This window comes from Procambarus clarkii, chromosome 25 (genome assembly GCF_040958095.1).
Source record: "Procambarus clarkii isolate CNS0578487 chromosome 25, FALCON_Pclarkii_2.0, whole genome shotgun sequence".
Taxonomy (NCBI): domain Eukaryota; kingdom Metazoa; phylum Arthropoda; class Malacostraca; order Decapoda; family Cambaridae; genus Procambarus; species Procambarus clarkii.
Window position 1 is genome coordinate 15,100,057 of NC_091174.1, and position 17,417 is coordinate 15,117,473.

A 17,417-nucleotide genomic window follows, 5' to 3' on the forward strand; every position below is an offset into this window, starting at 1 on the left:
GGTGACATCTCCCTAGCTGGTTGGCTACGTATACCTCCTATTGTGGGATGTTATTCAGACCAAGAGACACTTTAAAGACCACATTCACTCCAAACATCTACCACCTACGGGCTACTCATGCCCGTGCGACATCTTTTGGTGGCTTAATCTTCATCAGTCATCAATCGGATGCTATTGAGAGTTGTGTGTGCTCTTGTTAAGTGACTAACAGTGGGCCAGCGATTCTAAAGTGCATCAGATGTTCCCAGGGGAGAAATATTGTTTAGGTCTGGAGGCCGGCCAGTGATTAAGGTAATTAGGATACCAGGTGATGGAGGAGGGAAATGCAAATATACGAGTATATATATTTATCAAGTAGTGTTTTAACTCGTCCATATCTTGTGTGTTCCCCTGCCAATACGGTGGACCTTAGAGACTGATTTATTACCCTAAAATATGTTGTTGTTGTTTAAGATTCGCTACTTGGAACAAAAAGTTCCAAGTAGCACGGGCTATGGCGAGCCCGTAGTGCCTCTCCCCTAAAATATGACAATGAAATATACATGTTCTTATGATACACCTTTGTAACAGGAGAAACCGGGCCTTGGGTAGCCTTCACTACGATCTATTAAAACAATGTCGATGGAATTTTGCGAGCAGAGGAAACATCAGTTATTCAGTTTTTAAGGTTAGTCAATAGAATTGTGGACCATACAATTCTATTGAGAATGTTTTTGGGTGTTCCCATTCAGTGGGATGAGAAGGGAGTGGGATGAGAAGGGAGTGGGATGAGAAGGGAGTGGGATGAGAAGGGAGTGGGATGAGAAGGGAGTGGGATGAGAAGGGAGTGGGATGAGAAGGGAGTGGGATGAGAAGGGAGTGGGATGAGAAGGGAGTGGGATGAGAAGGGAGTGGGATGAGAAGGGAGTGGGATGAGAAGGGAGTGGGATGAGAAGGGAGTGCAGCACTTGTCTGACGCTGCACAACACACCTGGGAAGGAGGGGTGGGTATACTCACCTAGTTGTACTTCCCTAATTGTGCTTGCGGGGGTTGAGCTTTGTCTTTTTGGTCCCGCCTCTCAACCGCCAATCAAATGGTGTAGAAATTCCTAAGTGAAAGAGAGAGTATGTGCGTGTGTGCGTGAGAGTGAGTGAGTGTGTGTGGTGTGTATGTATGAATTCGACAGACAAGCTGGTGAGCGGGGGACAACACGATGATACAAGACCTGAGCTGAGACATCGTTATGTTGTCTAGGATACGTTAGTGTGCCGTACCTCTAGCCTCAGTACAACTTTTTTCAAGTACTCATAATATTTCCTTCTCATTAATGTAGCGCTCAAAATCTATTACGTTTCAGTTTACCATTTTGTATTCCCCCCCCCCCCTACATAATGTAGTGAGACGACCACTAGCAACCACAACGTGGTGTGTAGATTGGTAATGTTTGCTTCGTATGGAAAATTTTTACCACCTGGAGTCAGTCAACCTGAGCAAGTTGGGCAACCCAAATTAAGTCTATGATCATCCAAGCTATTGGCGACCCGAAAGATGCAAGCATCCATTTTAATGGTCTGTAGTCAAAATCGGTACTTGTCAACAAGTTAACACTATATTAATAATTTGGTGTATAGTTAGACCTAGAGTAGTGTTGACTAGGTGTCCAGACTGTGTTAGGATTTATCTAAATTTGTAGGTCGTATCTGAAGCATTATTAAGCGTAAGTATCCTCTAGGAAAATTAAACTAAAATTCCGAACGTTTCCGTGTTTCAACACAACAAGGAATACACAGCTACGGGAAGAGACTACGGGAATTAAACCTCACGTCACTGGGAGACGACGAGTTAGAGGGGACATGATCACCACATACAAGATTCTCAGAGGAATTGATAGAGTAGATAAAGATAGGCTATTTACCACAAGGGGCACACGCACTAGGGGACAAGTGGAAATTGAGTGCCCAAATGAGCCATAGAGACGTTAGAAAGATTTTTTCAGTGTCAGAGTAGTAGACAAATGGACTGCATTAGGAAGTGATGTGGTGGAGGCTGACTCCATACACAGCTTCAAGTGTAGATATGATAAGAGCCCAGTAGGCTCAGGAACCTGTACATTAGTTGATTGACAGTTGAGAGGCGGGACCAAAGAGCCAGAGCTCAACCCCCGCAACCACAATTAGGTAAGTACATAAGTTAATAAAGTTTTTTTGTGATTATTCTTGCAGCATTGAACATCTAAGTGCGACACAGAGATAAGTCCCATGTAAAGTGAGATTTTTATGCAAGGATCCGGGGACTAAATTAATGAGCATTTGGCTTTTGTTTATGAGGACGGGCCGAGGTGAAGCACTCGTCAAACACGAGTGGATTTCGGGCCTGGTGTCCTACCCTCAGTCTTCACGAATCTCCACCTTCACAATATTCTGGCTCTCAAAATATTTTGTATCGCCTTTATGCTCAGCTCGAAAATTTGCATGAATAAACAACACTCTGATTTTTGGTAAACTGTGTTGTCATACACAAAGACTTATTTCAGTTTTTCTTCGAGTCTTTGAGCAGTTCAAAAAGAAGGCAGCCGTCTTACGGGGAAGTCATTTTGGACCTTCACCCTAAGACTAATATATATAAGTGGCTTTTTAATTATTTTTAATTCATTTTCCTATCATTGTTTTAAAAACTAATGCATTTCTTATATGCAAAGGATGACACACAGTTGGTAACACTTTGACAGTCTCTAAATCCCTGTTTGATTCCTCAACATGAGGCAAATCTGAAGATAACATGCTCTGTGGTATGGCGTTATCCCAGGACTTTTTGCTCTTCAAGGAAATACGTGTCTCAGGGCCGCTCTCTAGCAAGAAGATTACTTTTTGTGGATAAAATTAGCAATAACCATTTTTCATTTCAAAACAATTAGTTAAAATAATATACTTAATAATAAAACAGGAGAGAAAAGGTGACTATAAGTATTATATACTAACTCCAGAGGTGTGATGGTGCATTACCTCGTATCACTGGTTGGATATAATTAGTTGGATATATAATATTTTATCCAACTAAGGAGTTGGATATAATAGACCTCACCAAGACATGGTGAGGGCTCAAGGACCCTCACCATGTCCTCTATTCAAGGACTCAACTGATCAAATACTAAATAAAAACAGGTTTTTATGAAGGCAAAATAAATATGAAAAAAGGGTGAGTTGCAGTGTGAATGCGGATGTGTAGTGCATTGCATAGAAATCACATCAGTCATGTGCAGAAACCTTATGGGGAAAAAGTGAAGGAGGGAATGAAAGAACTGGCCACAAGGAAATATATATACATACCTCCTGGTGTTAGAGAGTAAAGCATCAAACCAATTTGGGAGAAGAGGAAAAAAAAGCATCGTAATGCTGTAGTGTGTGAATTGTTGGAGAGCTGGAGACTTCAAGTTTGGGAAAATTATTTGGACATTATAAACAGCTAACTCAGAGGGAAAATAATTCTCGGGTGTGATCGAAGAGTTCTTTACGACACAGTTTGTTACAGAGTCTACCAGACAGAGTCTACGTTCTCAAATCTGATGCTGGCAAACAGAGAGCAAGTGATTATGGAAATTGGCGATGAGCTGGTTATGTGATGAAAAATGTGGGTATAACCTGGAAGGGCTGCATTAAGAATAGCAACAATGAGAAAAACAGTTGGAGTTATAAGGAAGACTCAAACCTGTTCCCTGGGTACTCGCAAGCACACGCCTTAAGCCATAAACTACTAGACCACGATACGTTACTAATGTCATGGAACCTGGGATTCAACCGGATTCTCTAGGGGGGGGGGAGGGGTCTGAAGCATCAGTCGCTTTAGCCGGTTATCAAGCGCTTATTCGGCTTTATAATCTTGTAACGTTTAACTATTACTGTACTGTCCACTAGACAAAGCCTTTTTGGTTGAAAGTTAAAAGGATAAGAACATCTCAGACAGAATCCTACAGGATACATTCACCGGGAGATATGCTGACCAGCAGACTCAGAGGTGTATGGTGACACTTTTCCATCTGCTACCAAACACAGGCAAGTTGAACATTGTTAAATTTTATAGGTTGCTCGTACCAGGAGTTCTGTGATATTAAACAAATTTGCTCTGATTCCCATTATGATGTAAGAGCAAGTTATCCAAAGAGTAATATTCAGAATCTTGAATTATTAGGGAGTTAATGGAGAAACTATTTATATAATGATCAATAATTGAGTATGGAGATATTGTTTTACATTATTGCAATTATAAGACGCTATTATTTTTTGTTTTAATTACAGGCAAGAGTTAACCAGTCGTTAAACAAAACCAAGAGGAAACTCGCTTGGAACTACAACTTGGAGTCTCCACAACCCTTCACCAGAATTCTGGAAAAAGGTAAATGCAGTCTCCATATTTAAGAGGACAGACAGGAGGCACTAAATTACAGACCAATATCACTGACAAGTATTCGTTGTAAAGTGCTGGCGTAATCTGGTTGAGAATAGTGGAGCACTTTGAGAGAATAAGTTAGAGTTCTATGGAACGTTTACTAGAATTCGACAGGGAAAAAAGAAGGCAAGGTAGACTGGATTTTTCTTGACTATCTAGAGGCACATGATTCAGTTTCTCAAGAAAGGTTGATGTACATGTTCAAGAAACATGCTGAGATAACTGGAAAGACACTAAACTGGGTAATGGAAGACCTGAAGGACAGAAAACGAGTCTCCAGCTGGAGTAATGTAACAAGTTAAGGATCGGTCCTGGACCTCTACTGTTCTTAATCTATATCAGTGATCTACCGGAGGGAGTGAGCTCATGCATGGCATCGTCTGAAAACGATGATGGCATTCCTTATTCCATGTTAATGAGGAATGTAAAAACTGAGGAGGACTGCAGAATGTTATAGGCAGTGGGCAAACAAATGGTTGTAGTAGTTCAATCCTCGTAAGATGGGGCAAGGAAGATGGGGGAAGAGAAAAAACCAGAATGTGAATAGGTGTAAAAATGAAAGATAACTGCAGGAATCAAGAGAGATTTGGAAGTGAACATCACTCCAACACCCACACGTTAGGCGCACACAGTCAGGGTAACATCGGCAGCATATGCGACTCTGGCAAACACTAAAAAGTCATTTAGAAACCTAGGTCGGGACGCTTTCAAAGCAATCTACCCTAGTTTTGTTGGACCATTACTGGAATAAACAACACCGTCCTGGAATACATAATTCTAGGCCGGTGGAATTAATTCTAGTATAAAACTATAATTAAAAAAGTGCAGAGGTTTGCAACTAGATTAGTGCCAGAGCAAAGAGGATTAAGCAGTGGGGATAGGTGGAAGGAGCTGAACTTCACAACTTTGAAGGACAGAAGAAATAGAAGGGATATGATAACGTACAATGTACTAAGGAGAATAGACACGGTGGACAATGACATCCTCTATAAACCGGGAGAAAATATGACAATGAGGACGCATGTAGAAGCTGGAAACCCAAAATGAGCCGAGGAGAAAATTTAAGAAGAAGCTCGTACCCAGTACGGGTGGTCAACAAGTGGAATACACCCATAAGCCGTGGAAGCCACCTCCATCTACAACTTTAAGGACAGGTTCGACTGAGATTTTGAACGTTAGAATAGCCAAGACGTAACACAACTGGACCAAAAAGGGCTAGTAGGCGGGGTATAAAGGGCTAAACCTCACTATAATTACTGACAGGCAAGTACCGATAGTAAATTCCTTCCTTACCTTCCCTCACCAGATTATCTTCCTCACTGTAACCCTCTACAGTAATGTAGATGAATTTTAATGAATAAACTTCATAAGACAAAACGACACACATTATCCTTTGATATCTGATATATATTAAGATTGGAAACTTATATCATTGACATTTCATGCAGAGGAGAGGCATGGGGCTAGACCCCGACCCGCCTATCCTACAAGATAATATTTTTCTTTACAAGAGATTATGAAAATAACACCATTTAGAGAAATACCATTTGAAAGTCAATTATATAAAAAGTACTTTAGACGGCCAGTAGGGGTAGCACAACCTACTAGACCAATACTATGAATTATGGTAAATGGCCAAGAAAATATTAAATTACAATAAAGCATTCATTGGAATAACATCTCTAACACCGTTAAGGGTTCCGGTACCCCAATGTTAACCGTATTCCGGGTTACAGCTGCGGCTGCCTGACGATTCAGCCGGGAACCTCTGAACCTCCTGACATACCCCCGCCCCCTCTCTCCCCCAAAATCCCCCTAAAACAGACACGAGTCGCCACTCCAGAAGCCACAGCCCCTGGGCAAACCTAACCTGAATAAGAAGAGACAATGGAAATGTGCCAGTTAACCGTACACCACAAGTGTGGGGCACGAAGCCAGCCAACTACACGGTCTGACACACACGCTGACCACAAGAGGGGGGCTTCGTAGGGCCATTGCACTGCCCCTCTGGGTAAATGGAGGACTCGGGATCTCCTGTTTGTAAAGACCTGGTCCGTGAGGGGGAAGGAAGAACAGGTTTAATCATAAATACCAGGTTCCAGATTCAAATAATATATTCTTTCATATCTTGTGGCTTGACTGTAAGGTTACAATAGGTGTTACACCTATTGTAACAATGTATGATGTGATCCCTGAAAATGCCTAACAAGTATTTGCGTTCATTTCTCGCGATCATTAGAGGTATGAGATACATATATACCGGTAATTAAGAAAATACACAAAACAAATACGATAAGGAGACTTACTTCTCATTATCCACAACTTGTTAATGTTGAGGAGGAAGGCTCTATCAGACACGTCTTTTGCACACTCTTCGTTGTCTATATTGGCTTTTTTGGGGACGTAGAACGTCTCTACTGTGCTCCAGACGGTCAGGATGCTGCCCAGGCCCTCCGTCAGATCTTCCTCGCCGCCTCCAACAAGCTCGGGAAGGGTGGAATTCAAGGACGTGTCCTCCAGCTGATGCTTCAGCGCCTCCTGCAGCATGGGGAAGGATGGGAGGAGTTGCAGGGGTGGCATGCCATCCCGCAGGCCAGCCAGCTCCTCCCCTTGGTCAGGGTCTTGAAGGACACTCCAAGGTGATCGGAATGCGGAAGTGGTGGTGTGAAGGAGCGTCAAGGTTAGCGTGAGGAAGAGCAGCTTGGAGAACATCATTGTCGTTAGTTTAAATGTGCATTCAATGCTTACAAACAAAATTATTAGCGATTACTTTAGTACTGAAACACATGCATTAGAATTGAATCCAATGTCAACGAGTCTCTGCGATGAGCATAGTTTTGAGGTGGTGGTGTTGTGGAACGTGGAGAGACGGTGTCGTCAGTGGTGGAGGGATTACAATGTGTATCAGTATCACACTATCAGTGAGAAGGACGAGCTGGACAACCCTCCTCCTCAGACGCTGAACACCGACTGACCCACAGCACTGTCTGTAAGCACCGTGTCGGAGCTACTCGGCTGCGTTTAGATAAGACGTGTTGACAGTCGGGATGAGGGAGGGTGGGGTCGGTAGTCTGGGGGGGGGGGAGCAAGGTTGTCACGGGAACGGGAGGTAGATTTTGAGGGAGGTGGAGATGGGTGGTCTTACGGGCTATTCATGCCCGTGCCACATCTTGGGTGGCTTAATCTTAATCAATCAATCAATCGTCGTTGATGTGGGGTACGGGAGACATCTCACGTCACGCAGGGTGCAGTCGCACCTCCACAGATCTCCAGTATCATCTATTGATACTGGTAATGGCTCAAAAGGGCCCACCACTTACGGGCTATTCATGCCCGTGCCACCTTTTGGGTGGCTTAATCTTCATTAATCAATCGTTGATGTGGGAGCTCAAGGTGGTAGTGTGGAGGGGTAGAAGACGGGTAAAATTCGTAAATACGTAAGTGTGGGTTTTTATCCTTTATTATATTGTCTGTAAGAAGACATTATTACTATTATTTATTAGTGCATGTTGTAAGTTTTGCGTATTAGTAGACCTAGGATAAGTTTCATGACTTGTATTTGCAGTACATAGGTGAAGCATATACTGGGGTGCAGATTAACCATCGGAAAAAAGCGAACAACTGTTCGATAAAAGTTCGAACGTCATCTGTTGCGAGTCTCTTGTAAATTATTTACGTTCATAAACGCGAGATCTGTTGGCTGGGTTAGCGTGTCGTTGGCCAGTGCTGACGAGGACGGGTTAGAGGACATGAGAGTACGAAGCCGTCACCACTAACTGTAGCAGCTTGAGTATAACTGTCAGTAAGGATCAAAACGGGAATGAGGAATGTACACTCCACCTATCTTATTGTCATGTCGGTTAAAGCCGATTTGGTGCATAGTTAAGGCATGGTTAGAATAGGCTTTTTGGTTCCCTTTGGTAATATTTAGCAATTTCAAAATATGGCCGCAGCAATTAAAGGAGCGAGTTTTCACCATAATGAATGAAATCATTTTTGGGAAAAGATCGAGTGGAAATCAGTTATGGTTAACTTTAAGTGTGATTTCATTCATTCATCCATTTTTGCATTCATCCACACGGCCGCTGGATGGAATGAACATTGTGGGAGGACGAGTTGCGTAAACACAACCCAAATTCCTGGTAACTCAGCCGTCACACCCCCGTGATTAATTATAAATGAAAAACATTTCACACAACTTCTCATGACGTTCCAAATTTAATTAAAAACTGATTTGCTGATGTCTTCTGATCTCATCTAATCTCTGTAACTACTGTACCCATGTACTAAAAATACAAATAATTGCCTACAGAATACAGTACGTTAAAATTTATTATTTGTTTCTGGTCGGACACAGCTTGGACGAGCATACCCCAAGGACGTGGTGGATAATTGGATGATTTGACTGGTAACAGATGCATGAACCAAGTGCATTTAACTTAACAAGCAATCTATTCAACGTTGTCCTCTGAAATTAGGCAGATCGTAGCTATTTAGTCACAATTATGTCAAACTGTCCTTACAATTATCATCATTAAGGTCCTTACAATTAAGTCATTAACGTCGGAAGCTTTGACTTCATATAATTACCGTACGTCATCTCATCATGATGAAGTGAACATTACATTTATCTAAGATGTTGATGATAAAATACTATCTCTTGTTCAGAGCGATCAACGCCGCCTTGACCTTGACGTTGCCACGAGAGAGAGAGAGATGCAATTCTTCATTCCACTTGGGCTGGACGGTAGAGCGACGGTCTCGCCTCGTGCAGGTCGGCGTTCAATTCCCAACCGTCCAAGTGGTTGGGCACCATTCCTCCTCCCCCGTCCCATCCCAAATCTTAATTCTGACCCCTTCCATGTGTTATATAGTCGCAATGGTTTGGCGCTGTCTCCTGATAGTCTCCTGCCAAATACAAAATTATATATTCGCTCTACCTTTTTTCCTATGGGGTCCATTCTAGCCCCATTCCGCAAGCTGTATCTCCTCCCGTGATCTATCTTTATCTTTCCCTATCGTGTTTTAGTGTGTCAGTCAAGGTTGACTTCAGGTAAACTAATCAGTGTGTTAAGTCTAGGAAAATGTATTTTTACAAGCAACAAATTCTTGTTAACTCGTTAATCCAGACACTTGGACTGGACGGTAGAGCGACGGTCTCGCTTCTTACAGGTCGGCGTCCACTCACTTGGACGTCACCTGATCGTCCAAGTGGTTAGACAGTATTCCTTCCGTCCGTCCCATCCCAAATCCTCATATCTAGTCCAAGTGCTATATAGTCGTTATGGGTTAGTGTTTTCCTGATAATTATTACATTACCTTGAAATTCTCTGACGGGTAAACAGGAGATATTAAATTATATATGAAATAATGTTACAATTTAGGTAGAGATGGAAGGAGAATGGAAAAATATTATTTAAACCAGGTTGATAATGAGAGAGACAGAGACGGAGAGAGAGAGAGACAGAGATAGACAGAAAAAGACAGAGTACCACTAGAATTAAGAAATACCTTCTCCATGCTCAAGAAAGTGAAATAAGCTAAAAGTTCACTCAATTGTTTTCAATCGCAGGGAGCAAAATTGAATCAGTCTGAAGCCGATTCCAGCCAGATTCGTTAAGGCAATTCGAGAGGCTTTATCCCGGAGTCGGTGGGTTCAGCCAAGCAAAAACTTCCAATATGAAATGAGAGAGTGGGTGAGAGACAGGGTGAATAAAGGGTGACAGAGGGGGTGGCCAGCGCGAAGAGAGAGGGGAGGGGGTGGCCAGCGCGAAGAGAGAGGGGAGGGGGTGGCCAGCGCGAAGAGAGAGGGGAGGGGGTGGCCAGCGCGAAGAGAGAGGGGACGGGGTGGCCAGCGCGAAGAGAGAGGGGACGGGGTGGCCAGCGCGAAGAGAGAGGGGACGGGGTGGCCAGCGCGAAGAGAGAGGGGACGGGGTGGCCAGCGCGAAGAGAGAGGGGACGGGGTGGCCAGCGCGAAGAGAGAGGGGACGGGGTGGCCAGCGCGAAGAGAGAGGGGACGGGGTGGCCAGCGCGAAGAGAGAGGGGACGGGGTGGCCAGCGCGAAGAGAGAGGGGACGGGGGTGGCCAGCGCGAAGAGAGAGGGGACGGGGTGGCCAGCGCGAAGAGAGAGGGGACGGGGTGGCCAGCGCGAAGAGAGAGGGGACGGGGTGGCCAGCGCGAAGAGAGAGGGGACGGGGTGGCCAGCGCGAAGAGAGAGGGGACGGGGTGGCCAGCGCGAAGAGAGAGGGGACGGGGTGGCCAGCGCGAAGAGAGAGGGGACGGGGTGGCCAGCGCGAAGAGAGAGGGGACGGGGTGGCCAGCGCGAAGAGAGAGGGGACGGGGTGGCCAGCGCGAAGAGAGAGGGGACGGGGTGGCCAGCGCGAAGAGAGAGGGGACGGGGTGGCCAGCGCGAAGAGAGAGGGGACGGGGTGGCCAGCGCGAAGAGAGAGGGGACGGGGTGGCCAGCGCGAAGAGAGAGGGGACGGGGTGGCCAGCGCGAAGAGAGAGGGGACGGGGTGGCCAGCGCGAAGAGAGAGGGGACGGGGTGGCCAGCGCGAAGAGAGAGGGGACGGGGTGGCCAGCGCGAAGGGAGAGAGGGGACGGGGTGGCCAGCGCGAAGGGAGAGAGGGGACGGGGTGGCCAGCGCGAAGGGAGAGAGGGGACGGGGTGGCCAGCGCGAAGGGAGAGAGGGGACGGGGTGGCCAGCGCGAAGGGAGAGAGGGGACGGGGTGGCCAGCGCGAAGGGAGAGGGGGGAGGGCGGCGGCAGCGCGAAGGGAGAGGGGGGAGGGCGGCGGCAGCGCGAAGGGAGAGGGGGGAGGGCGGCGGCAGCGCGAAGGGAGAGGGGGGAGGGCGGCGGCAGCGCGAAGGGAGAGGGGGGAGGGCGGCGGCAGCGCGAAGGGAGAGGGGGGAGGGCGGCGGCAGCGCGAAGGGAGAGGGGGGAGGGCGGCGGCAGCGCGAAGGGAGAGGGGGGAGGGCGGCGGCAGCGCGAAGGGAGAGGGGGGAGGGCGGCGGCAGCGCGAAGGGAGAGGGGGGAGGGCGGCGGCAGCGCGAAGGGAGAGGGGGGAGGGCGGCGGCAGCGCGAAGGGAGAGGGGGGAGGGCGGCGGCAGCGCGAAGGGAGAGGGGGGAGGGCGGCGGCAGCGCGAAGGGAGAGGGGGGAGGGCGGCGGCAGCGCGAAGGGAGAGGGGGGAGGGCGGCGGCAGCGCGAAGGGAGAGGGGGGAGGGCGGCGGCAGCGCGAAGGGAGAGGGGGGAGGGCGGCGGCAGCGCGAAGGGAGAGGGGGGAGGGCGGCGGCAGCGCGAAGGGAGAGGGGGGAGGGCGGCGGCAGCGCGAAGGGAGAGGGGGGAGGGCGGCGGCAGCGCGAAGGGAGAGGGGGGAGGGCGGCGGCAGCGCGAAGGGAGAGGGGGGAGGGCGGCGGCAGCGCGAAGGGAGAGGGGGGAGGGCGGCGGCAGCGCGAAGGGAGAGGGGGGAGGGCGGCGGCAGCGCGAAGGGAGAGGGGGGAGGGCGGCGGCAGCGCGAAGGGAGAGGGGGGAGGGCGGCGGCAGCGCGAAGGGAGAGGGGGGAGGGCGGCGGCAGCGCGAAGGGAGAGGGGGGAGGGCGGCGGCAGCGCGAAGGGAGAGGGGGGAGGGCGGCGGCAGCGCGAAGGGAGAGGGGGGAGGGCGGCGGCAGCGCGAAGGGAGAGGGGGGAGGGCGGCGGCAGCGCGAAGGGAGAGGGGGGAGGGCGGCGGCAGCGCGAAGGGAGAGGGGGGAGGGCGGCGGCAGCGCGAAGGGAGAGGGGGGAGGGCGGCGGCAGCGCGAAGGGAGAGGGGGGAGGGCGGCGGCAGCGCGAAGGGAGAGGGGGGAGGGCGGCGGCAGCGCGAAGGGAGAGGGGGGAGGGCGGCGGCAGCGCGAAGGGAGAGGGGGGAGGGCGGCGGCAGCGCGAAGGGAGAGGGGGGAGGGCGGCGGCAGCGCGAAGGGAGAGGGGGGAGGGCGGCGGCAGCGCGAAGGGAGAGGGGGGAGGGCGGCGGCAGCGCGAAGGGAGAGGGGGGAGGGCGGCGGCAGCGCGAAGGGAGAGGGGGGAGGGCGGCGGCAGCGCGAAGGGAGAGGGGGGAGGGCGGCGGCAGCGCGAAGGGAGAGGGGGGAGGGCGGCGGCAGCGCGAAGGGAGAGGGGGGAGGGCGGCGGCAGCGCGAAGGGAGAGGGGGGAGGGCGGCGGCAGCGCGAAGGGAGAGGGGGGAGGGCGGCGGCAGCGCGAAGGGAGAGGGGGGAGGGCGGCGGCAGCGCGAAGGGAGAGGGGGGAGGGCGGCGGCAGCGCGAAGGGAGAGGGGGGAGGGCGGCGGCAGCGCGAAGGGAGAGGGGGGAGGGCGGCGGCAGCGCGAAGGGAGAGGGGGGAGGGCGGCGGCAGCGCGAAGGGAGAGGGGGGAGGGCGGCGGCAGCGCGAAGGGAGAGGGGGGAGGGCGGCGGCAGCGCGAAGGGAGAGGGGGGAGGGCGGCGGCAGCGCGAAGGGAGAGGGGGGAGGGCGGCGGCAGCGCGAAGGGAGAGGGGGGAGGGCGGCGGCAGCGCGAAGGGAGAGGGGGGAGGGCGGCGGCAGCGTGAAGGGAGAGGGGGGAGGGCGGCGGCAGCGTGAAGGGAGAGGGGGGAGGGCGGCGGCAGCGTGAAGGGAGAGGGGGGAGGGCGGCGGCAGCGTGAAGGGAGAGGGGGGAGGGCGGCGGCAGCGTGAAGGGAGAGGGGGGAGGGCGGCGGCAGCGTGAAGGGAGAGGGGGAGGGCGGCGGCAGCGTGAAGGGAGAGGGGGGAGGGCGGCGGCAGCGTGAAGGGAGAGGGGGGAGGGCGGCGGCAGCGTGAAGGGAGAGGGGGGAGGGCGGCGGCAGCGTGAAGGGAGAGGGGGGAGGGCGGCGGCAGCGTGAAGGGAGAGGGGGGAGGGCGGCGGCAGCGTGAAGGGAGAGGGGGGAGGGCGGCGGCAGCGTGAAGGGAGAGGGGGGAGGGCGGCGGCAGCGTGAAGGGAGAGGGGGGAGGGCGGCGGCAGCGTGAAGGGAGAGGGGGGAGGGCGGCGGCAGCGTGAAGGGAGAGGGGGGAGGGCGGCGGCAGCGTGAAGGGAGAGGGGGGAGGGCGGCGGCAGCGTGAAGGGAGAGGGGGGAGGGCGGCGGCAGCGTGAAGGGAGAGGGGGGAGGGCGGCGGCAGCGTGAAGGGAGAGGGGGGAGGGCGGCGGCAGCGTGAAGGGAGAGGGGGGAGGGCGGCGGCAGCGTGAAGGGAGAGGGGGGAGGGCGGCGGCAGCGTGAAGGGAGAGGGGGGAGGGCGGCGGCAGCGTGAAGGGAGAGGGGGGAGGGCGGCGGCAGCGTGAAGGGAGAGGGGGGAGGGCGGCGGCAGCGTGAAGGGAGAGGGGGGAGGGCGGCGGCAGCGTGAAGGGAGAGGGGGGAGGGCGGCGGCAGCGTGAAGGGAGAGGGGGGAGGGCGGCGGCAGCGTGAAGGGAGAGGGGGGAGGGCGGCGGCAGCGTGAAGGGAGAGGGGGGAGGGCGGCGGCAGCGTGAAGGGAGAGGGGGGAGGGCGGCGGCAGCGTGAAGGGAGAGGGGGGAGGGCGGCGGCAGCGTGAAGGGAGAGGGGGGAGGGCGGCGGCAGCGTGAAGGGAGAGGGGGGAGGGCGGCGGCAGCGTGAAGGGAGAGGGGGGAGGGCGGCGGCAGCGTGAAGGGAGAGGGGGGAGGGCGGCGGCAGCGTGAAGGGAGAGGGGGGAGGGCGGCGGCAGCGTGAAGGGAGAGGGGGGAGGGCGGCGGCAGCGTGAAGGGAGAGGGGGGAGGGCGGCGGCAGCGTGAAGGGAGAGGGGGGAGGGCGGCGGCAGCGTGAAGGGAGAGGGGGGAGGGCGGCGGCAGCGTGAAGGGAGAGGGGGGAGGGCGGCGGCAGCGTGAAGGGAGAGGGGGGAGGGCGGCGGCAGCGTGAAGGGAGAGGGGGGAGGGCGGCGGCAGCGTGAAGGGAGAGGGGGGAGGGCGGCGGCAGCGTGAAGGGAGAGGGGGGAGGGCGGCGGCAGCGTGAAGGAGAGGGGGGAGGGCGGCGGCAGCGTGAAGGGAGAGGGGGGAGGGCGGCGGCAGCGTGAAGGGAGAGGGGGGAGGGCGGCGGCAGCGTGAAGGGAGAGGGGGAGGGCGGCGGCAGCGTGAAGGGAGAGGGGGGAGGGCGGCGGCAGCGTGAAGGGAGAGGGGGGAGGGCGGCGGCAGCGTGAAGGGAGAGGGGGGAGGGCGGCGGCAGCGTGAAGGGAGAGGGGGGAGGGCGGCGGCAGCGTGAAGGAGAGGGGGGAGGGCGGCGGCAGCGTGAAGGGAGAGGGGGGAGGGCGGCGGCAGCGTGAAGGGAGAGGGGGGAGGGCGGCGGCAGCGTGAAGGGAGAGGGGGGAGGGCGGCGGCAGCGTGAAGGGAGAGGGGGGAGGGCGGCGGCAGCGTGAAGGGAGAGGGGGGAGGGCGGCGGCAGCGTGAAGGGAGAGGGGGGAGGGCGGCGGCAGCGTGAAGGGAGAGGGGGGAGGGCGGCGGCAGCGTGAAGGGAGAGGGGGGAGGGCGGCGGCAGCGTGAAGGGAGAGGGGGGAGGGCGGCGGCAGCGTGAAGGGAGAGGGGGGAGGGCGGCGGCAGCGTGAAGGGAGAGGGGGAGGGCGGCGGCAGCGTGAAGGGAGAGGGGGGAGGGCGGCGGCAGCGTGAAGGGAGAGGGGGGAGGGCGGCGGCAGCGTGAAGGGAGAGGGGGGAGGGCGGCGGCAGCGTGAAGGGAGAGGGGGGAGGGCGGCGGCAGCGTGAAGGGAGAGGGGGGAGGGCGGCGGCAGCGTGAAGGGAGAGGGGGGAGGGCGGCGGCAGCGTGAAGGGAGAGGGGGGAGGGCGGCGGCAGCGTGAAGGGAGAGGGGGGAGGGCGGCGGCAGCGTGAAGGGAGAGGGGGGAGGGCGGCGGCAGCGTGAAGGGAGAGGGGGGAGGGCGGCGGCAGCGTGAAGGGAGAGGGGGGAGGGCGGCGGCAGCGTGAAGGGAGAGGGGGGAGGGCGGCGGCAGCGTGAAGGGAGAGGGGGGAGGGCGGCGGCAGCGTGAAGGGAGAGGGGGGAGGGCGGCGGCAGCGTGAAGGGAGAGGGGGGAGGGCGGCGGCAGCGTGAAGGGAGAGGGGGGAGGGCGGCGGCAGCGTGAAGGGAGAGGGGGGAGGGCGGCGGCAGCGTGAAGGGAGAGGGGGGAGGGCGGCGGCAGCGTGAAGGGAGAGGGGGGAGGGCGGCGGCAGCGTGAAGGGAGAGGGGGGAGGGCGGCGGCAGCGTGAAGGGAGAGGGGGGAGGGCGGCGGCAGCGTGAAGGGGAGAGGGGGGAGGGCGGCGGCAGCGTGAAGGGAGAGGGGGGAGGGCGGCGGCAGCGTGAAGGGAGAGGGGGGAGGGCGGCGGCAGCGTGAAGGGAGAGGGGGGAGGGCGGCGGCAGCGTGAAGGGAGAGGGGGGGAGGGCGGCGGCAGCGTGAAGGGAGAGGGGGGAGGGCGGCGGCAGCGTGAAGGGAGAGGGGGGAGGGCGGCGGCAGCGTGAAGGGAGAGGGGGGAGGGCGGCGGCAGCGTGAAGGGAGAGGGGGGAGGGCGGCGGCAGCGTGAAGGGAGAGGGGGGAGGGCGGCGGCAGCGTGAAGGGAGAGGGGGGAGGGCGGCGGCAGCGTGAAGGGAGAGGGGGTGAGGGCGGCGGCAGCGTGAAGGGAGAGGGGGGAGGGCGGCGGCAGCGTGAAGGGAGAGGGGGGAGGGCGGCGGCAGCGTGAAGGGAGAGGGGGGAGGGCGGCGGCAGCGTGAAGGGAGAGGGGGGAGGGCGGCGGCAGCGTGAAGGGAGAGGGGGGAGGGCGGCGGCAGCGTGAAGGGAGAGGGGGGAGGGCGGCGGCAGCGTGAAGGGAGAGGGGGGAGGGCGGCGGCAGCGTGAAGGGAGAGGGGGGAGGGCGGCGGCAGCGTGAAGGGAGAGGGGGGAGGGCGGCGGCAGCGTGAAGGGAGAGGGGGGAGGGCGGCGGCAGCGTGAAGGGAGAGGGGGGGAGGGCGGCGGCAGCGTGAAGGGAGAGGGGGGAGGGCGGCGGCAGCGTGAAGGGAGAGGGGGAGGGCGGCGGCAGCGTGAAGGGAGAGGGGGGAGGGCGGCGGCAGCGTGAAGGGAGAGGGGGAGGGCGGCGGCAGCGTGAAGGGAGAGGGGGGAGGGCGGCGGCAGCGTGAAGGGAGAGGGGGGAGGGCGGCGGCAGCGTGAAGGGAGAGGGGGGAGGGCGGCGGCAGCGTGAAGGGAGAGGGGGAGGGCGGCGGCAGCGTGAAGGGAGAGGGGGGAGGGCGGCGGCAGCGTGAAGGGAGAGGGGGGGAGGGCGGCGGCAGCGTGAAGGGAGAGGGGGGAGGGCGGCGGCAGCGTGAAGGGAGAGGGGGGAGGGCGGCGGCAGCGTGAAGGGAGAGGGGGGAGGGCGGCGGCAGCGTGAAGGGAGAGGGGGGAGGGCGGCGGCAGCGTGAAGGGAGAGGGGGGAGGGCGGCGGCAGCGTGAAGGAGAGGGGGGAGGGCGGCGGCAGCGTGAAGGGAGAGGGGAGAGGGAGCGGCAGCGTGAAGGGAGAGGGGAGAGGGAGCGGCAGCGTGAAGGGAGAGGGGGGGAGGCGGCGGCAGCGTGAAGGGAGAGGGGAGAGGGAGCGGCAGCGTGAAGGGAGAGGGGAGAGGGAGCGGCAGCGTGAAGGGAGAGGGGAGAGGGAGCGGCAGCGTGAAGGGAGAGGGGAGAGGGAGCGGCAGCGTGAAGGGAGAGGGGAGAGGGAGCGGCAGCGGGAAGGGTGAATGTGAAACTAAAAATTAGTGACAACGAGTTTCATGGTAAAGTATTTTTTTTTTGACTGGTTTGTTGATTAATTAAATTCTCAAAAATGTAAACATGGAAATTAACAGCACGACAAACTCGTATAAGCAATATCTATCAACGTGTTAAAACTCTCCCTGGAACATAGCCAATGTTCCAGGGAGTCCCAGCAACGCTCCTAGTCACACTGTGGTATTATGGGATTATGCAAGGCAGCAAAGATTGCATTCCCAGCATTTCTATCCTCGACCAGTG

The 17,417-nt window shown here is 56.3% G+C and overlaps 1 protein-coding gene across 2 annotated transcripts in view; it reads right to left on the minus strand.

Annotated features, from left to right (window-relative positions):
* The window catches only part of LOC123756342 (nose resistant to fluoxetine protein 6), a 223,512-nt gene that overhangs the window by 66,265 nt on the left and 139,830 nt on the right, over positions 1–17,417 (minus strand). Inside the window, exon 1 of one of the 2 annotated variants that reach the window (XM_045739411.2) lies at positions 6,730–7,406. The exons of the other annotated variant lie outside the window; for it this stretch is intronic. Within the exon in view, the coding sequence (XP_045595367.2) occupies positions 6,730–7,138 (409 nt within the window). The 5' untranslated portion in view covers positions 7,139–7,406. Of the gene's footprint in view, positions 1–6,729; positions 7,407–17,417 lie in introns of those variants that run through there. 2 annotated transcript variants of the gene reach the window in all.